At 35.5% G+C, this 22,573-nt stretch overlaps 1 protein-coding gene across 1 annotated transcript in view; it reads left to right on the forward strand.

Annotated features, from left to right (window-relative positions):
- The window catches only part of FBXL17 (F-box and leucine rich repeat protein 17), a 275,704-nt gene that overhangs the window by 247,733 nt on the left and 5,398 nt on the right, over window positions 1-22,573 (forward strand). The window contains 1 exon segment of the mRNA XM_030237045.2: window positions 13,562-13,704. Coding sequence (XP_030092905.2) covers window positions 13,562-13,704 — 143 coding nt within the window.

The following is a 22,573-nucleotide window of genomic DNA, read 5'->3' on the forward strand; positions in this document are numbered from 1 at the left end:
GACACACATATACTCCTTATTATAGAACTGTGTAGTTCCCAGTAAACAGCTTTGGTTGAGCTTATACTTGGTCTACTGGTTATATCCCAATTCGCAAGCAAACAGTGTCTTCTTCAGTATTAAGGCGTTCTGCTTTTTGGGAAAGTAAACACCTGATTCAAAATTGGATAATTTTTTTTATCTTCTAAAGTAATGTGGTCTGTATGCATGCCAATTCTTTATCTAGCCCATTAAAAGCTTTCTTTTTCATTATTCTAGTTTTCTTTTGCTCAAGGAGTCCTGAATGAAGTTATTAGGTAAAGTATTGCATTCTTACACAGACATATAAAAAGGAAAAAACTTCCATGTTTATTAAGGTTTTTTTTGTTACAGAGCCAAAAGGAAAATTAAAGCCCACTAAACAACTTAGATAAGCAGTTACTTTAGATGGTTGTGCATTCTTTACTCTGTTGAAACCATATTTATATTTTAAATTTGGCATTTCCTTAATGTGTAGTACTAATAATTAGACATGCTCTATTGGGCATAAATGCTGCTGTATTTTCTGATCCAGTTGGATTTTGTTAGAGAGAAAAGGTTGTACTAAACTGCTTTGCTGTAGAGTTCCCACAAAGTGGCCTTTATTTTTAAGGAAATGGATTAGATGCCTGGAGAAAGACTTAATAAAACAAGTATTTTTCAAGCCCTTAGGAACTAGCATTTGTTGTTTGCACTTCACCATGCTAATTGTTGTTTAAAGAGTTCCTTAGGTGAATACACTTGGCTCATTTTATGAAGTTTCATTCTATTCATTATACAGGACAGCTAATTAAAGCTGGAAGTGTTATTGTTCTAGAGAGATTGTGTAACCATTCAACTACAGACATCTTGGAGATGCTCTGTAGGTGTCAATATTTGACACCTTACTCTTTAAGGAATTACAGATAATTTATGGTTTTTCTCATCAAAACTCAGCTTTAGCTGTCATAGAGGAATAAACACAACTTAATTTAGATATTAAATAAGGAGGATCTTCAAAACAAGTTTTCTGAAAGTAGTTCCCACATTTTTCAAGCCAACTTGTGATGATTCACAGTATGGAACCTTTTTAAATTATTTTCATTTCTGCCTGTCAGCTGTGCTCACTCTCAGCATCCAGTTGTATTGATTTATATGAACAACCTCAGTTGCATTAGTCATAATGAAATTAATGGCAAGTTACATCACTTTTCTCTGACTGTGTTTTCCAAAGCAGAACAATATAACGGCATTGGAATGTATTAAATGTTATGTTAACAGACACAGGATCCTGTGTTAAAGTTCATTTATGTTGAGCTGTGAATTGATACATGCTGACAAAACCAGGAAAATGCAGAATTGAGGCTGACAGTCTGTCCTTCCCCGATTGCATAGATTTGTTGCAGCACATGCTGTATGTAACTTCATGCTGTGATCTAAGACCTAAGCAGCAATTGCTACAAAAGGAAACAGTCAAAGCAATCTGTCAGCCACTGCATCAAACCTTTTTGTCCCTTCTGGATACCTTTTAGATCTCTAAAGTAACTTTCAGTAATACACTTTAACTCAGCAATTTTAAGAAAAACTTAAAATTATATCAATTCCCATCTTCAGTGAAATAAAATAAATACCTATGGATTATTTCTAAAAACATGTGTTTTAATCTTACTTTATTTTATTTTACTTTAAAAATCACACAGAGTTAACATCTTGGCAATAGCTTAAACTCTACTTTGGCAAATATCTTTGATATTTGGGATTCTAGGGATAGCTGCGCATCTGGAAGGGTAACATGGACCTTGCATTAGCTGTCTTCATGCCTTCTTCTATGGGTGTCCAGCCTTCTCTGTGTGTGAAGATTCATATCTCCCTGAAAAAATACAGTGTTTGCCCTTCTGCTGATCACTGCAAAGCCTTTAACAGCAAATGCTATTCCCAGAGCTGCCTTAAACACTCATCCACGAATGTGCTCAGGCATAATTAGATAAGAAGTCTGTACAAGCTTAAGGTTGTAAAAGAAATGCTGTCACTGCCTGTGCTCATTTCATCCTCACTGTGTCCTAGCTTCATAACCCCTCCTGCTCAAGTAGGTTTTCTCCCTTCAACAGTGGAAACAGAAACATTGTTACCATTTTACTTGAACTGTGTGTCTTACTATTAAACTAATTGCCTTGTTTAATAAGTGTCTTCAAAATTGTTGTTCCTTGAAGAACTATGTTGTCCCATAGCTATAGCTGTCCATATGCTCTATTTTTTGAACCACAGAATTGTTTAGGTTGGGAAAAACCTTCAAGATCATTCACTCCAACCATTATGCCAACCACAGACTGCCAAATCCAGCACTAATCCAAGTCCCTAAGTGCCGCATCTACATGTCTTTCAAATACCTCCAGGGATGGTGACTCCACCACTGCCCTGAGCAGCCTTTCCTGGTAATTGACAATGCTTTTGGTGAAGAAAATTTCCCAGGATCAAATCTATACTTCCCCTGTCTCAGCTTGAGGCCGTTTTATCTCATCCTGTTTCTGTTACTTGGGAGAAGAGGCTGATCCTCACCTGGCTTCAGCCGCCTCTCAGGGAATTGTAGAGAGCAGAAAAACCTCCCCTGAGCTGTCTTTTCTCCAGGATAAACACCCAGCTCCCTCAGCCGCTCCTCATCAGACTTGTGCTCCAGAATCTTTCCCACCGCCAGTGCCCTTCTCTGGACACCCTCCTGCACTCAATGTCCTTCTTGTAGTGAGGGGCCCAAAGTGAACGCAGAAGTCAAGGTGATACCTGGCTAGCTCTACATCTTCAGTGAAGCTTCCTAAATGTAGCAGTCATATTAGTGTTAGTTACATAGGTAACAATTGGTTGTTGATTAAAGAGGGCAAAACTAATGTATGAAGACATTCTAAACACAATTAAAGTACCTTAAAAGTATGAAACAGCTGGAAGAGCAGCTTGGCTGGTGCACATAGATTATTTTGTCTGAATATTCTTTTTTCAGACTCCTTTTTTAATGCTATGGAAATGCCATAATAGTAAATCAGTCACATCACTAAGTAATATTGACTGTTGCTCCTATTTTTCAGATTCCTTTTCTAATACAAGCCTAAGCATTTCTTCAGTATGCTATAGACTAATTTTGACTTTCCTACCGCTATCTGAAGTTGAATAATTTCTTCCTTCTCTTTATGGACTTCTCTTTGAAATAATAGCTTTCAAACTGTGATCCTTGAGAATGTGGGAACTAGCTGTTGGACTGATATTAAATACACAGGTCTTTTGCAGAGAAATTTGACAATAAGCATATGTGATACTTTATCAGATATATATTGAGGGTTTGCATTGGTTTGTTTGTTCATATTTCTATCAGTTCACTGCACAGCCAAAATGTTACAGATGTGCACATGGAAAGCATTCTACTACGTTCAATGAATTTTTTTTTTATTATTGTAATTTGTTTAGGAAAAAAAGAAAAACAGTTAAAGGGGAAACATAATGTGCCAGAGAATAATATTCCAGAGCTATAAAAATTTTTAATAAAGATGTTAATATTCTGTCTTATCAAATATTAATGCATTTATGTGGACTATACAGATATGTCTACACGTATATGTGTATTAATCTTTTTTATTTCACTTTTTAAATTTTTGTTCTTTTGTCTTCTTTTCATATAACACAAAAATGTGTTACATTTCGTAAGACCACTCACTTTCTGTTCTGCCTATCCCTTTCAAACATAGCTGCCTTTTGATAACACAATCCCTAGTGTCTAGAAAAGGACAGTATTTTTTTCATTCTGTTCAGTGCTGTTCTGTCTAGTCCTTGCTCTGAGTTCCCAGGCATACTACTATACAAGATTACACAACCACCCTAATCCTATTGCATGAACCACAGTTTTTCAGTCTTCACTTACCATATTGCAAGAAGACTGAGTAAGGAGAGTGAGTATGAACTGTCTGGGTTAGAGAAATAATTATGTGATTCTTATGAATAATAACCTGTACTCTTAAAGTAGAGAACAGTAAATTCAGTATCAATATTACAAATGGCATTGGGGATTTTTTTCTGGGAGTTAAAAAGTACTGCATGGTCATTGAAATACATGAACAGCCCTTCTGGTGTAACACCTCATGGTCTGTGGTTTTTTTTGGGTGCATTGCCTGTTACATTTTGTGAAAATATTACCTTTTACTTTTTGTGTGTTCCAGTGAACAGTCAAATATCTAACCTCTTGTTGTGCAGAATAGTTATACATCAGGAGTTATACAATGAAAATCTAAATTTTCAATAGCCATTTTCTTCTAGATTGCGTAGATAAAATTCTATTTTTGTAAACAGTTTTTATCTTTTAGTAAGTATTTATTTGACTCTTTTGTCTCAATTCGATTTAATTTTATGTACTAAAATTGTATCTATTGCTGCTTGCTCTACTTGCTGCAAAGCTTATCAAAAATTAGGAGTTGTTACACTGAATCATGATTTAAGTAGTTATTGTTCTACCATCAAACAGTGTGAAATTCTTTAGTGCGTGACAGAAGTAACATGCTGTCATGCATTAATTAGATGTTCTTCATCCTTCAGTCTTTTAATCTTTTTGATGTGTACCCTTTCAAATTGATGAATTTATGACTCCTCTTTAAAAAGGCAAAATGCATAATTCTGTTGTTCTTGAGCTTAGGACCTGTGTTTTCAACATTTTCTGTCTCTGGCAGAATGAGTACAGACCTCTGTCACAGATGTCATCCTTTGTCTCAGCAAGTATTTGCAGACCATCGGGCAGGCTTTTCAAAGTCACAATTTATTAATCAGAAGAATACAGTAGCTAAATTCCTTAGGAGAGAAAGACAAAGCTAAATGTACAAAAGGGTGTGTTCCCACATCATTTAGGATTACTTTCTGTCATTCTCCAAAGAGGCGCGCTCTAATCTTGCCTGATCTCACAATTGAACAGGCTAAACCGTTAAATTCCCTCTCTGGGAAAGCATCTTTAGTCTCTGCCCCCTCTCTTACAATCCCATGTGACTAAGAGCTAAAGTAAAATTCTTCTTTTTTTTGACAACCAGCATCTCTACATCCTGATTTTTTATTTCTTCTGTGAAATTTGGACTTGAGAAACTTAATTCATTCACCAGGATGGTCTGTTAATAAGTGATTGTGATATTCTGAATTATGTAGGTGTATGTGTTACATATGTGCAATGTACATATTATTGTCTAATAGCCTAAATTTGTATATAAATTAATCTTTATTAAGTGTTACAAAGTTATTTTTCTAGCTTCTGCCAGTTTATGATCTTAAACAGTTCCAGTAAAACGTTAAGTGATCTCTCCATATTTGATGTTCTGCCTTTTGTGATTGTATCTATAGTTCCTGGAATACTCTAAGGAATGGCTTTTTAGAACAATTCACAGAAGTTTAGGAGCTCTGCATACACCAGTTATCCAAACAATTCAGAATTTCAAAACAGGTTGTTTCTTTCCTATTTCTCTATGTTACTGCATTGCATGTACTTCAGATCATTCAGGTTTACAGATCTCAATTTCTGCTGTTCTTCAGTAGTGGCTATTGTATCTGAATGCTACTAAGCTTCTGCATACAACAACAGCTTGGAGTTACAGCTCTCAGAGGTTAGGTATGTGTTTTTTAAATAAGCCCAAGGCACATTATTTGTTTTGAAAAGACAGTATTTAAATTTCCTTGTTTCTTATTAAAAGGATTCAGTTAATTTTTGGTGTCTTTGTTAACGGGACAAAAAAAAAATTGTCTATAGACTGGAAGAAGTAATTTTAACAGTCCATAGCACCTCAATACTCTCCTGATGCAAAAAAAAAAAAAAAAAATTTACATATCCCTGTCCACAGAGTGAGTTGTCTGGTAAGAGAAAGGCAATCAGATTGACAAGGCTTGGTGTGCACTTGCTACATCAGTGCTGCCTGTTCCCAGTCATCTTTCTGACCTTAAGATGTGGCTTTCAGGAAAATTGGTGCCATGATTTTCTTGGGGATTGAAGCCAGGTTTACTGCCTTCCATTGATAATCAGACTATGTGTGTGACAATGATGGAAATTACTTCAGTGTAAAATAATGCAAAGAAAATGAGTTGTGTTTTAGTGTCGCCAGGAAAGTGAAAATTGAGCTTGATTCATAGGGGCTATTTTGGCTTAAGACCTAGGGGTTAAAAGCAGCAACTCCAACAAGTTTTGCAATCCGTTTCTGAAATGTTTTTTTTTAATATTTTTATAAGACGTCTGCAGTCAGGACAGAAGTAAATATGCTGGATGCCTTTCAGTTTGTAGTACCAAGGTCTTTTTGCATCTTTGTTCTGAAGATCTGGGAGGGGGGGATGCTTTGTTTTGATTTGTTTTTTGCTGTTGGTATGCACTGAGTAAAAGATACTGAAATGGCTGAAAAGTCACAGAGCTTATGTTCAGGATTAATAGATTTAATTTAGACTGCAGATATATTTGTGATTAATTCATTGTTGTCAATGTTGGATTTTTTTCTTGAGAGACTTGTATAAAACAGAGCAAACCATTTTCTATGACTATCCATAGGTTAGCTTTGTTCTTAGTATGGACTTTTGGGGAAACAGGTGCTTAATTGTTGTAATATTTAAGATAATTTTGTAAGATCATTCTTTTCTGTATTTTCAAATAAATTTCTAGTTTAGGGCAAAGCTTTGCTTACATTGCAGGGCAACAAGTAGTAAACTTTGTACAGATGTTTTATGATTTGTACAGACTTCTAGTTGTATCAAATAGCCAAGATGAGGAAGCAAATCAAGCAATAAGATAAATTTTACTTGGGAAGTCATAGACCTCTAAGTTCCATGTGTTTCGTGGAGTTTTATCTGTAGGATGAAAGTTGGTTAGTTGGTTAGTTAGTGATTTTCTTTGTATCAGTTAATTAAGTTCGCATTGAGTACAGAAATGTGTACTGTACCAACTTAATGGTAACTGTGGTTACCACAACCAGATCATAGCCAGATAACTCTATACCATTTCTTTTGTGACTCTGAAAGAAAACATATTTACCTGTATTAAATGTATTTTATATAAAAAATATAAAGTAAAATACCTTTTCTGCATGAGAGGTGCGTCTATCATCTTTCCTCCCTCATGAGGTCTTTTCAGTCCTTGAGACTTTCTTCCTCCAGGCATTTTCCTTATGGTTCTTTTGGTAAAAAATAAGTTAAACAATGAGATTTTATTTTCAAAACTTAAACCAGAAATATATAAATTTATGTCTTACCATTTCCAAACAGCTTCTTTTTTTTTTTAACTTACAGTAGTATTACTACTTTAGTGTTTTTCCACCATACTCCCAAATTAAGGTCAAAATATTATTTCAGAGAGAAGAGATTTGACAAGATTTTCTAAACTCTTGGAGAAAAAAAGAGTTGCTAAAGGAATACAGTCTGCCTCCTTCTCATTTCCTCGAGGCCTCTGTGTAGGTTGGTTTCCTGTTGTGGTCATGCCATTCTGTCTTTCTTCATTTTGTTGCAGCCCCATTCTTCATTCTCAAGAAATGTTGCCCAAGAGACTTAGGCACAAAGGTTCAACAGTAAAATTATCACAGGAGACCTCAAGCAGCCTGAGGCAAATGAAGACAGTAGGGAAAAAACTAAATACACTGTGTTAAAATGCAGGTTGGCCATGCTGAGAAGTGATACAGCATGCCACTGGGAAAACTTGTGAGGTTGGGCAACTTTGCTTCTAAATGTCTCTAGGATTTACAAAAGACTAAATATTTCCTTGTTCACTATACCTTTCTGGACCCTTCGTTTTTTGAGCACTTGCTATAAATATTATAATACCAGTAGTGTAAAATATTTTTTAAATGACCACTGACCAATCTCCCTTTTGCATCACTTCTGTACCATAGGGAAAGGATTTGCTTGATCCCCTATATTTCGATTACATGGATGTACTGTATGGGAATTTAGGGAATAAAGATTGACATTTGATTATGAGAACAGTGAAGTTCAGGGCTATGTCCTCTGTCTGTGTTTTTACTTTCATTTCAAGGGAACTGCAATGAAAACCAGGAATGTACTTGAGTGCATGACTGTAAAACGGAATTGGCTGAGATTCCTGGTAGAAGGCTAGTTTTTGTACAGATTCTGTCTGTCTTGCTTTGCTGTTTCCTGGTGACAATGAAACGTAGCTGTTATGAAAGGTCTTGATTATAAAGGAATTAAAAACTATGTCATACTACCTGTCAACTGGATCTGCAAAAGCCTGGGTAGATTTAGAGTTTTTACCAGCACAAAGTGGAGTTTTGGACTGATACATTCATGGTAGCCTTTATTTGCTACAAGATGAACTACAGTGCTTGATGCATGATTTATGTCAGGATATGATGAACAAACATTCATTTAATCATCAAAATACCCTTAAAATTTCAAAACAGAAATAAATGAATTACATAAAAAGTTGTATCACTCAGTGAGTCTTTATTTGAGGCATAAGCAATATGAATTGTGAGCTATGATTCCTCTCCTGGGTGAGCAAGGACACAAAGCAGTGATTTCTTCCACTGCTGTGCATGGTTGCAGCAGCTAAACACCTTTTGACACATGGAAATGGAAATAGGCATGTACTGCCTTTCTGCACATAGTAGATTAGCTAAACTGCAGGATTTAGTAATTTGCATGGCAGACAACCACCAACATCATCAGTGCAGGGACTAAACATGCGTAGTTAGTATCGTGGGCAAAATGATGGAGATTTTTCTCATGGCATCAAGATTTGCTCTGGAGAATAAAATTCTGTTGCCCTAATTTAACTTTTTATAAGCAAGCATATCTAAAGGAAAGCTTTTTCTATATATAAGCAATATTTAAGCAATACTGTAGGGAGTGTTTTTAAACATACATAACTGAAGGTATCCATTTGTAAGTGTAATGATGTATTAAAATCAGATGGCAGTGTATTGTCTATATTCAACAATATTTGACAAATTGCAAGTGTGTCTAATTGCATGCTAATTTTTAAGTTCTTTTCCACTTCAGATGAAATATCAAAATAATTTTGGTGACTGTTAAAACTTCAGTTAATTCATATGTTTATAATTTACCTGGATGATTTTCATCTTTCTCTTTTGTTTCTAATTCAATAGAGCAACATAAATAAAATATAGAAAAGATTTTTTAGGTTGCCTATTTTTGGTCTATTTTGTAGAATATTTTCTTCTCTCTCCAGAGCTTTTTTCATTCATATTTTAAATAACTCAGGCAAGTGAGAATAACTCTGTAATGCCAAAACCAGCAGAAGATTATTTCAAATCCATGAAGCTGATCTTCATGGATTTTGAAATAATTTCAAAATTTCACCATATTTTTAACACCTGAATGTATTGGTTTCTTTGCTAATTTTATTTTTATTGCATCCGCATATTGCAGTTTTAAGTTTCATAAACCTCTAATTTTTTTTATAAATTAGGCTCCCCCAGAGTTAGTAGATAACTGTCAAAGCCACCTTAATAGCTTTTTGCTATAAAAAAACCTAAAATATAATAAAGTATTTTCTTTTGTATAATCTGTGTTTTATATAGGTGTTAATAGATAATTATTAATTATATTTGTATATTACATAATGTTTACATATAAAAATAAAAAAATATAATGGAAAGTTCCGTAAGAAGACTGCTTCTTGGTAATCCTTGGTTGATTGATTGATTTCTCCTGTGTCTAAAACCCTTAGAGAGATTGGAAATTTTGAATTGTAATTCTTGTACACTTAAGTGCTTTTGACATTAATGAAAAAAAGAAAGAAAGAAATGCAAAAATGATTTTTGCATGAATTCGTATGTGTCTATAATGTCCTGGTGTAAGGATGATATCAATCATAATTAATTTTAAAAAGCTTTTTTGTCTAGGCTTCACTGAAGGCTGACCAAATGCAGTGCCTTGTACATTTGCATTTTAGGTAATAACAGGAAGAAAACACAGTTAAGCCTTACAGAGGTTTATTTTCAGTTAAATTGAAATAAAACTTATTGCTTAAGGAAGCACTCTACAGTGTAGTAGTTGCATGTCATTAAAAAATATTTTTAATTGGACATAATTGTGTTCAATACAACAGATTTCCAAACAGTTGTATTTGGTAATATGATGCAAAACCTGGGGTATTTGTTTCTAGACATAAAAACTACTTCAAATTAAATTAAGAGTAGGCCAAATATCAGTTGCTTATAGCAAAGATATTTTTATTTTTCTGTTATAGTAACCTTAGACTTGAATCTAATACCCACATAGCAGCTTCTGGGTTTACAGGTAATACACAGCTGAACAGAGACCTTCCCTCTGACAGACATTTCTGTCTGTAGCAGCAGATGCATTTGTATGTGTCAGTTTAATTTAATCAGTTTAAAAAATGAGGTGAGGTTAAATTACAATTTTCTCTTAGTGGTAGTGCACTGTGGATGGAATTTGTCTGGTTTTCTCAACTATTCCAGCTGGTCATCCAGAAGATGTTTCCCTTTTCTACAAACCTGGTCCTTTCAACTTCAATAGCCAAGTACCATTACAACCAAAAAAAGTTTTGCTTGATACAGCTCAAGGCTGTAGGGATGATTTTCCCATTCCAGTTGTAGACATTACACTTCTGCGGAGTAGGAGCTGTACATCGGTTGATTTCCATTCCACAAACCTAGCACTGGAAAAAGAAACATGGTATGGTGCTTTCGCAAAAATAAATGGGACTATAAAAAGGAGAAAAATAATTGGATGCCTTGTTAAATATTCAAAAAAAAAAAAAAAAAAAGACAGAGCAGTTCATATGTCAAAGCTAACATCTTCAAACTACTCGGGGTATTTTTGTGTCTCCTTCGCTGCTTTATTTCAGTGTGTCAGGTTCTTCCCTTTGATTGCTGACCATGTTTTTATGCCCAGCTGTCATTAGTGTTGAAACACACTTTTGGCTATTCACTGCTGATTGTGCTACAACTTCTCAAGTCACAGAATTCAAACTTAATTTTGTAAGGGTTTTGCTGCATGTATCCTCATTAAATTACTGCCAAGCTTTTGAAGAATAGCAGTGTATTCTGATTATTGTGGGCCAGTGCACAGAGGAGGAAAAGCTGTTGAGCAATGCAAACATTTTCTAAGCTAAAACTTGTGGCTTAAAATGTTTTTGTCATACAAGCAAGAGACATGTGTGTACTCAGTAAAAGAACTTCAGGATGAAATAGCCAGGCTCCGTGCTGCACTGTGTAATCCTTCACGTAAACCTGCCTGATTCCACAGGATTGCCTTGCAGAAGTATTTCAAAAAAATGTTTCAGGGAAGTTGAGAAAAATGTTAACTGATAAATCTGTTGTCTGTGTAATGCGAGTTAATTATTATATGGAATGCAGTTAAGTGAACATGTGAATAAATGCAATGTATCCAGGAAGAGTTGACGCAGCTGGTAAGAGAGGTCGTACTTCAGTACTTTGGAGAAGTCAGGAAGTAATAAAAAAGACTTGGTTGATACAGTCTGTTGCGATTTCCAAGGAGCATTTCCCACAAGGGAAGGTGATTTTTTTAAAGAGGAAAGAATCCTGAACTGTAGGATTCCTTGCCGCAGGATGTTATGGATGTTATGTTCTGTGGGCTACAAGACTCGTCAGATGAACTTATGAGAGTACAGAGGCATAAGCCCCAGTTTAGAAAATCCCTGGCCACATTTTTCATATGAGAAAAGTGTTCTGGAAAAATATTGTTCCATTTTCACTGGTTCTCATGGCCTTTCTTTATCTCCCACTGCTGAATGCTGATAGAAACTGCATAGTGTGTCTTTTCTCTAACCCAGAGTGTACTTGTAAGGGTGCAGATCCACACATGGAAATTTCCAGAAAATATGGTGACTGGAGTTTTCAAATGGCATACCTTCTGTGTTTGATAGATGAGCTGTAGTAGTATATGACTTCAGTATAACATATAATTTCAGTATAATACTCTCATCAAAATATTTGGTTTTCCAGAGAGATGTCTGCTGATTTAATTATTAATTATTAAATATTTTGCAAAGTTAGGACTTCTTTTTAAGAGATGTGCTGGAAAGAGACCAGGAAATTGGTATTGTCCTACAAATATCAGTGAAACTGTAAAGAAACTGTGTGGGTGTATTTATCATGCATTCAATATGTCAGCAACAAAATTCAGTTAATATTTTGGAAAACTGCTGCAAGAAAGAAATTGTGCACTACTTCCCCTTCCACAGCTTCTGAGAATGTTTCTGGCGTCTTTTGGCTCATTTTGTTTGCTAATCAAGTCCATCTAGATATTTATAAATAATCCAAATACCCTCACTGCTGTACACCAGCAGTGCAGTTCTTTGCAGAACCACTGGAAGGTGAGGTGGGTTCTTTTCCTATTCTTTTAGATCTCATTTACATGCTGATTAGCTAAACTTATATCTTGTATATCAAGAGCTACCAGCTCTTTGAAATTCCTCTTTTTTTTTTTTTTTTTTCTTCTTCTCCTGACATTTGGGAATATAGCATGAACAGAACAGCCCCATAGCTGCTGAAAAATCAACTCTTTAAAGATACATGCATTACTTGGAATAAGTCACTCCTTCATCTTCCTTTTCAACAACTGCTTTATAACTGGAGTTAAAAACTGTGTGAACATCCTACCCCTTGATTATATGCAGGTGGCTGACTTCTACACCAGAAACCTTGGCCTTTTTTCTTAGACTGATATTTTAGCTGCTAAAATTTCTGTTAATAAATCCCAGCTTGACTTCCTGAGTCCATATTTCTGAAAAGTGCTACAGTCCATGGCGACCAGGGTGCCAGTGATTTTTATCTTTTGTGTCATTGTCATGTCATGACAAAACCTTCCCAGCCAGTTCAGATCTCTTGTCGTTTCTCCTACATACCTTTTTTCAGCCCGTTCAGAACTTCCAGATCCTCTTTCTTTTCCTTTAGTAAAGGTTCAAATTTTTCTTTTAATTCCTTATGACTTTTTTAACTCTTGATTTTTTACTGGAAAAGTGTTTGTGATGAGAAGGTGACAGTGAGACACACCTTTGTTCTTACATCACCAAAATGAGCAACAAGAAAAAATTGAATTTTAGAATACAATTATAGACTGTATGGCATGAGATTTCCTGCAGGGTTTTCTAAAACTATGTCTTATTGACTCACAAAATGTCCGGTTAATTTAAGTGCTGTCTTTGTAGTATTATTTTCCTGGGGGAAAAAAGTATTAGTAGTGTAAAGTCGGTTATTTTCTCTGAAAAGTGAGATAGAATTCATTTTATTTTGCATTTATTTCAATTTGGTAATTGATCCTTGCTTCTTCTGGAAAAAGTAATTAAAAGAATTCTTATAGATTATGTCTGTTAATTGGTCTATTTATCTTGATTGGTAGAAAAATATATAGGATATATGTGTGTTTGCACATGTATGTACTTCCAATTTGAAGAGACAGCTTTTATATTGTTGAGAATTATGAAACATAATGCCATTTACAAAGTGCATGAGAACTGCTTTTCAAAACTGAATTTCAGCATTATCAGTGTGTGCATGGAGCTGAGGTTGCCATCTGCAGAGCGGTGTATTTCATGCCTTTCATGTCTTTGCAGCTCTGATAGCCATTGGGAGGTACAGCATGACAATAGAGACAGTGGATGTTGGATGGTGCAAAGAGATCACGGACCGTGGAGCCACCCAGATTGCTCAGCGCAGCAAATCCCTCCGATACTTGGGACTGATGAGATGTGACCAGGTAAGAAGCCTTTTCCTGAGCTGGTGTCTGATTCTGAGTGTGGTAGTGTTTCTGTGTGTGTGAGGGAGGCAGCAGGATTTATGTTTTTCTGGACAAAAATGTTTAGTATTCACTACTCTAGCAACTGTTCTGGTGTGCTGTCTTCACATAGGCTGCTCAGAAGGTGCACAGAGAACTAGAAGGAGCATTATAAATGTTTGCTGATGTAGATTTTCAAAATGCATCTGTAGGTTACACTCACAGCCTGAGGTGCTCACAAGTTTTTTGTAAAATCTGCCCTCTGACAGTTTTGAATACTTTTGAAAGTGGTTGGCATCTCATGTTGTAACTGTGACAGACTACTTTGTTTCTTAAAAAGAAAGGAAAAAAAAACCTTCAGCGTAACTTCAAGAGTGATATAGCAATTTTCTGTATGTCTGTGCTCTTGATCATATATCATGGTTTTGAAAACAGAAGGAAAAAGATTTGAATAAAATTGTAATGCTTAAAAGAGAAAAAAATACTGAGTTTCTTACTATGTAGCTTTATACTTGAAGAATAGTAAGAATGTCTGTCAGTTTTAGCACTCTATCATTAGAGGAAAGAAGGAGAAGGCAGTCCATCTCCACTTCACCCTGTGTATAGCCTTCAGAAATCACATTTCTGTTCAGAAGAGAGATCAAGAGTCCCATCACTAACAAAATGTCTGGCTTGTGATGCCCATCATAAGCATCTCTCAGGCTTGTGGATTTCTGATTGGATACTCTCTGTGGCAAAACAGGTTTTAGTCTAAGAAACTTCACGCTCCAAACCATTACCTTGCATCCTTAACAGTGCACTATAGAAGACAGTGACAAAACACAGTATTTCAAATGGCAAGGAATAGTAATGTCCAGGTCAGTGGTAAAATTAGAAACAGCATTTTGAAAAGCCAGCCTTAGGCAGTTTCCAGTTTGCAGGGAGGTTGAGCGCTTTGGAAGAATTGCTTTGTCTATCAAAGCTGAGTCCACTTAATCTCCTAAACATTAGTGTTTTTTATAAGAGCCAACAGACAAAAAGAGTGTGTGAATCTCTTTGATGGATTGTGCTAAGATTATGTACTTAGAGAATGTTAAAAGGGTAACTTAACCTTGGGAATTAGGCCTGACCCAGAATCATCTAACCACTTCTGCACATGTGTTTATTTTGTTAATTTAGCTAATGTTGAACAATCAACAAGGATCTAATAAGTGCAATAATTTTATCCTGTCTTTAACTGCTATAGAAAATCAATGATCTTGATATTGAAAAGAAGCTTTACTGCCTCATAAGTTAAACTAAACGTCATTTTCTTAGACGTGTACTACATTTAATTGCTGGTAAACACTTTTCTCGTTCTTTAGAGGAGTATACAACATCTTTTGTGTTTAAAAAAAGTCAAGTGCTAAAAGGAAAAAAATAAATATTACTTAAGAAAGCTTCAGGGAAGATATAAAAGCACTGTTGACTGTGTGCCTGTGAGTGTGCTTGTGAATCTGCAAGTATCCAAAGTATGATAGATAAAAGATGCTAAGAAATTCATAAACACTGTTACAGCAAACAGTGTAGTAGTGGGACTACCACTGGGAATTATTTTCTTGTTTTCAAAGCCTTAATGGGAAGAATAGCTTCACAGACAGAATGAAGTAAGTATCCTTGACTTAAGGGATTTTTGGCAGCTAGAAGATGCCAACTCCCTTTTTCCACTGCAAATGAACAGAGAAATTACTGAACAAAATTGCGTTCTCAACTGTCTCTCCCCAGTATCATGCAGAACTAATTTTTTCCAGTGGCTGCTCTATTAAATTAAAAATGTCAGTGTCCAGCACATCATTAAAGAGAATTCCTGGGGGGGGAGGGGGGGCAGAAGGGTTTATTTACACTCCCGGTTGGCCAAAATTCTTGTCTTTGTACTGTTGTCAGCTTGCAGTGAGGAGAAGGTTTGAAGATTTGTCCCATCTAACCAGGCTTCCTTCTCTGAGGTACTGAGTGTTATGCTCATACCAGGTAGCTTTTATGTGTTTCTAAGAATTCCCAGGCATTTGGAAGGGAAGTACTTAAACACAGTTACATAAGGAACATATGTAAGTAGACTTCAAATGGGTACCACTAAAACACTCTTTATGAGCCAGGCTTTTTGGAATTTCTTTGATATGCACTTGACATAAATTAGAGGCGTCAAGGGTCCTCCCCAGAAAGATCAAGAGAGGCTGTGAGCCTGGGTAAAGGCAGTCTCTGTTTTATGCCATTGATTATCCAAGTGCCTCCAGGCAGTGTGTTTCAGTAGATGCAAAGCATTATTGATCCACACCATGAAAATAATCAAATTATTCATTTTTCATCAAACTGCTATTGCCGTGACCTTTCTTTTTATCACTTTTCCTACCATCTTACATGCACACCACAGGAGTAATATGGTCTTTGCCTTAAAATGTATTACAATGTGTTGAGAAATATCATTAAAAAATGCTGACTTTACTATGAGGTCATCATAATGAGAGCATATATTTCAGCTGGAACTTTTCTGTATCAGATGGGATACATCTGAGAGACTATCATCCAGACCTCCTGAAGTGTGAAAGTGATCTAGAGTAGACTCTAAATGTTTTTAAATAACTACATTCTGGACAACAGAATTCCCCACTTGTCTGCATACCAACATGAACGGTACTTGAAGCAGCTAGGCCCCTTCTCCCTTCTGATCTCTCTCACAGGACAGGGTATCGACTGTGCAAATAAATTTTTGTGTACATGGGAATGTGTGCAGCTGTGCAGGCACCAGGCAGCCCTCAGGACTGCACAAGTCAAGTGTTCCATAGGAAGAAAATGTTGCTATTCTGAGTCTCCATTTCTTTTGAAAGCAGTAACAGATAAAATCAGTAGTTATGTAAGGCCTAAGCAGGACATTTTGGAGGTTTGTAATTGGAAAAGGCATGAAAGAGAAGGCATTTCTGTTTTGCATTACGGTGTTCTGCCTGTGTTTGTGCTGTGCCGCGCTTCCAAGGGCAGCGAGCCAGGCTTTGTTCCTTCTTGTCAGCTCTTCACAGTGCTCTGAGAGCAGGGTGCAACCACAAACTCCCCATTCCTCTGCACAGAGGAGTGCTGTGCTGCTGGGGGCTGCGGCCCAAGGTTGTGTTTAGGACTTGATGTGGCTGTGTGGGAGCACATGGTGGCTTGGGAGCCCAGCAGCTCTGGGTTTGTCACCCCGGAAAACACCAAGAAAAGTATAACAAGGGGTTATATTGAATTCACTTCAGGTAAGTTCCCCACAGCAGAATGAAAACATACCTGTTCATTCTTCCAACCAAATTTTAACTGTAGCTCTGTATTTTTTATCACAGCTTAGGAAAGGGGATATTTTAGAGATAATTGAACCTTTCCTTTAGTTACTTTAAGTATCTTGAGAAAGGTGTGGGCAGTTACAGGATGCTTTCTTTCCTCCCACAAACACTGACATCAGAATTCCTAAGAGCTTTTCTTGCGTCCTAAGGGCATCAAATGATGCCTTTATCAAAATAACAGATTTAAAAACATATTTCAAGCTTTTCTTTCTGAACACAGTGTACTGTACATTCCTATCATTAAACGGACCTAGATCCTATTTACTTATTCTAGTCAATTATTTAATTAATTAATTTGGCATATTTTGTATTTCATATTTTTAAAAATGGAGGAAAAAGGTGATGTTCTCCACACTATTTATTTCTAGAAATCATTTTAAAGATGTCTTTATACCACTTTTTTCTTGTGCTCTCACAAGTGAAATAGCTTTAAATAGTGGCAGCCTGAAATCTTTACCCTTGGGGAAAATGTCTGGGTATCAGCTAGGAGATAGGGACTAAAAATTTGTTGTTTCTTTTTTTTTTCTCGGTAATAGCTTGACTGGTTGAACAATGTGTAACAATAATCTTCCTGCAACTTTTCTCACACACAATTTTCATATTTCAAGATCCTTTTCCTACAACTGTGGTGCAATTTGTAGTGGTTATCAACAGTGCTCCCATGTAAATGCAGGAGACATTTCTTGGGAAAATAGGCAGAAAAATGACACTGAAAAAGAGAGGCCACAAAATTCAATGTTCACCACTATGTGTGAATGAAAGGAAATGAAATGAAATTATACAATGAAATAAAATGAAGAGAGTCCAACAAAGTTGGCTGTGAAAGGATACACAACTTAGTTAATAAATCATGTTGGCCCTTATTCCTTGCTTTTTTTCTCCTTGCTTTTTTTCTTTTCATTTTTTGAGATGAATTTCTCAGAAAAGACATGGTTGCTTTTCATGAAAATACTTTTGAAAGCCTGTAGCTTATTCCAGATGACTTTCTCAGATAAATTGTAGCATATATTTCCTATTCTAGTTTTGGTGAGATATTAGAGCACAGAAGTTGGTGGCCAGTACAACTGACAAAATGACAAACTATTTTATGTTCCCAGAGGAAGAAAGATAGATGATCCCTAAAAATAAAAAATGGTCAGTTAAGAAATCATTTGCATCTTAAGTAAGAATAAGATTTTTAGACTATATGTGGATTTTTAATATAATTTATCACTTGTCCTTCTACAAAACCTGTTTTACAAATATTTGTAAATACATATTCAGTGAAGACCACAAATCATTAGCAGAGTAAGGAATGCAGCTCCTGTTGTTTAAGAGAAACATTTTTACCCATCACTCACAAGCTTTTAATTTACACAGCTAGTCTGCCCCTGAAGGTAAGTGAAAAAGAGCATTAGCTCTTTTATATATCCTAGGTTCTAGAGCCACATCTTTCAATTTCCAATATATTTTTGTGCTTAACTGTTCTTAATCAATGGCAGAATAGTGAGAATACAGAGCCATGGCTTGTTTTAATGTAATTATCACAGCAATTTGCCTTCCACTTTCAGAAAATGCTATCATTAGCCTGATCAGAAAACCTTCCAAATTGCTACCATTTCTTCTTTTATATTACAAGGGGTTCATTTTGAGATTTGAAATTATGGTTTTGTGATTTGAAGAGGAATGAAAATACCCCATCCTTCTCTTTAAGAAAAATTCCGTAGCCCTTTTTTTCTCTTAAATTACTATAATTTGTTCAAGTACGTTGCCGCATATTAAAAAGGAACTGCTGTATTTTTTAAAGTTTCATATGTATAATGTAGGAGCGGCAATTGATACATCTCTCTATGAATAATGAAGATTTTAGATTCATGAGATCTGTGAATCTCATTAGAAGGAAACCACAGCTATCCCACAACAAAAGGATAGCATTTATTTCACTTTGGTTTTCAATATAACAATTTTAAACGTCTGAACAATACTACTTTTGGCTTTTTCCCTCTAGCTAACAAGGATAACAGATCCATTATGTGTGTAAACGAAAGCATCTGCTAAAACACACACAAAAAGAAAGGGTTTTTATACAAGCTAAAGATCTTGCTCTTCTAGTTTAACTGTTTCTTTGCTAAAAGATTTTTACTCTCCAAGCTGATACCTCTGCAGCAGTTCCATGGCACTAGGCTGAAGATGGAATTTTCCAGAGTAAATGGAATTGTCCTTGTTTCTAAAAAGCACCCACCTGAACCATGTCATTCTCTAAGAGAAAGATGGACCCTCAGGTGATGATCAACAGTTCAAAATCATGATAAGGCCAGCTATTAAGGAATAATGCAATGTAAACTGGTCAGCATTTTTATGAATAAAAAAATTTAAAAGGGAGAAATTTATTTAGAGCCATTGCTCCCTCGAACTTCCAGTTATTTTTGCTGGCTGGCAACTTTTGAGAAAGACTTCTCTGTTAGTTTTACATGCCATCATTTTGACAGGTATTACAGTAATGTGCTCAAATTATTGTTAATGTAGTCAAATAGGAAGGAAAATATTCAGTGTTATTAATTCAAAAGGCAGAAAGTAATCTGAAAGAATATTCATCACTATATAAATTACCGCTGTCATTTCACTGCATCTGGGTCTTTATTAACTGCAATTTTTAGAAGAAAAAAATTTTTGAAATGTGTGTAATAAGGGTAATATTTTTACCTGGAAATATTCTATAGGTGGAGTCTAGAAGTTCATCTGATTAAATGGGTAGAATTTGCAAACTAAATAACCTGCCAACCTGAAGGGCTCCTTTAAAATGGTTTCTCAGCTTTAATAGAAAAATAAACCCTCACAAGAAGCAAAGAGAATTGAGAGTGAAACCTTTGTTACTTACGCAGCCTCAATAAAAAATAGTGTGTTGCAGAAAACTGTGCATCCTCACAGAGATCTGAAATTGGTGTTCCTAATTTGCAGTAGACTGGGAGTTTGAGGTAATAGCATTCACATGAGAAAACAACCAAAACAATGAATTTCATTCCTTTCAGGTGGGATTTAAACACGAACTGTAAAGTAGACACACTCCACAAGCAACCTTGCCACACTTTCTGAAATCCTTCCAGAAGTGCTGCCGAGGAATATTGAAAGACTCGTGCATTCCATTTATTTCAATTCATACAGCAGAAAAGATTGCAGATTTTCTGTTTACGTACTCCTTTACCTTTACAAATATAAATGGGTTATTAATTGCTAGGATTTAACACAATTTAGTTGTCAAATGTCATGATAATAATAGCACTACACAGACTGTACTTGCTGATTTCATTATTTATAAGTCTACAAATACAGTGTTTGTGTGTGTGTGCATATGGGATTGTTTTTCTTCCTTTTTTTTCAATAACAGCATCCTCAAAGTCAAAATGCATTCTAAGACGTAAGAGACTTTATTTGGACTATAGGATATTGTGCTAATATTGGTAGTGCTGTTATTTTGTTTAAGTCCTAAACAAGGGTTCTGCCCCTGGGCATAAGGGCAACTGAAACTCTGTGGAATATGTCTGCCTTAGCTGATCAGCTGCACTTCACACAAAACGTTTCCAGAAATCTTTAATATTGTTATGGCTACAGGCAACAGTTATAATTGGGCCACCTGAGAATATAATTCATTCAACTATTAGCAGAAAAAAAAAAATCAAAGTACACTTTTTATAAGACACTCACTTGTGGAAGCAGAATACAACGTAGAGAACAGAAAGACTGTGTGAAAATGTTTTGCTTATAACTCTAAGTGTGTATATATTGGATTTTTTTGTAAAACGTTAGAGAAATAGGAACATAAAGAGTTTTCCATATCCATCATTGTGGATACACACAATGACTATAAAGTCATTTCTTTAAGCATTGCATACAGATTTGGCTTTCATGAAATACTTCTCTATGTGTATTGAGACAGAAGTGCGCACAAATTCCAGTAGCTGAAGTACCACTCCACAAGTAAAATGCCAACAATATTGTAAGAAAGCCCTTTGGAGACAAAACAATTTACATTTCTTCTGTGTGAAGTTGATTTTGTGAATGTTTGTATGTAGAAATGTTATGATAATAGTTGTGCCATTTTTCTAACCTATCTGTATGGCAGCCATCAAAATCTTTTGGTCTGAATGCTACCTCTCGCCTGCTAATATTTCCCTAAAATTCTTAGCAAGTACTAGATTTCTAAGATTAAGCTAGCAGTTTTATGTATTATTAATACCTTTCTGTGCAGATATTGCTGACTCAGGGTATTATAAATCAGTCTGTTATTTATTAAGGACTGATTTATAAAGTTGTGTAACTGTAGATACCAACCTGTGCTGTCCTCAGAAATCAGCTAGCCAATGCCCCTTCCATGGGCTAGGTTAGACGCTATGCAGAAATTATTTTAGCTGTCGTCCCTGAATGGTGGTGAGAGGGACACAAGCAGGTTTTTGTATGAAGTTATAATAATGCACATTTGCACTAATCCAGTTTTGCAAGCTTTAGCTTTTTATTTATATACCTGCTTATTGGTTTAGGTAATTAATTTGGAATGGAGATAACTTTTTCTTTTCAATTATCAAGTGAGTTGGTCATTAAACTGAAGTCATTAAGATGTGAAGATTTTTAGGTTTTGTTGTTGAAAAAGACCGATCAGACTCTTTAGATTAACGCTGAATACTCATATACTGTGTAGAGCTGCATAAAACTTGCTGTTTAGGTGATGGCTCTACTCTTGCTTTTCAGTATTGCTCTAGATAATGCAGTCATTCTTAGCACGTTTTAATAGCTTTAGAGTCTGATCCTGACACACTTGTAGGAGGAGTTTTGGAGATCAGTACGAAATCTTACAATTCTTGACAATTTAGTGAAAGAGTATCCAATCCCAGAGAAGATTTCCAGGACATTATATCATCTAAAGACAAGCTAAGGAAAAGTAACTAGGAAAACCCTGTTCAGGAAAAGCCCCTATACCTCTGTTTCTGTTCCTGAGATGTGAATGAAGGTGTCAGTCTGATTAAAAAGAAATGCCTGATTTGGCTGATGGTTTCAAATGTAATCTCTAATTTACCTTATCAGGATTAGTAAAATTTGAATTTATCGTTTGAATTTAATAAGATCCATTGTAGGAACATAATGAAAACACTAAGTTAAAAAAAAAAAATTCTAGCCCTTAGGAATCATTTTATGTCTTCAGAAATTCCTAATTTTAGAGTCTAGAAATTAAAGAAAACAATGCTGAAATCATCACTAAACCAAACGACACAGCAAATTTAAAAGAAAAAAAAAACCTAATAACTATTCTTGATGGTATTTTGGATTTTTCATGAAAACTTGTGGAAGGTGGCATAACATAAATTTCTGAAGATGTTCTGTGTCAGACAAGTTGTGTTCCAAATCAGTAAATACTGACAATAGGACTAGATGAGTAAACATAACATGCTAGATCAAAATATGAATGAATATTTTATTGTGAGTAGCTTTCAGTTTACTCCGAGCCTGAAAAAATCAGCTCATAATTGTTGGTTACTTTATTCTAGGAAAAATATTTACAC

This window comes from Serinus canaria, chromosome Z, assembly GCF_022539315.1.
Source record: "Serinus canaria isolate serCan28SL12 chromosome Z, serCan2020, whole genome shotgun sequence".
NCBI lineage: Eukaryota > Metazoa > Chordata > Aves > Passeriformes > Fringillidae > Serinus > Serinus canaria.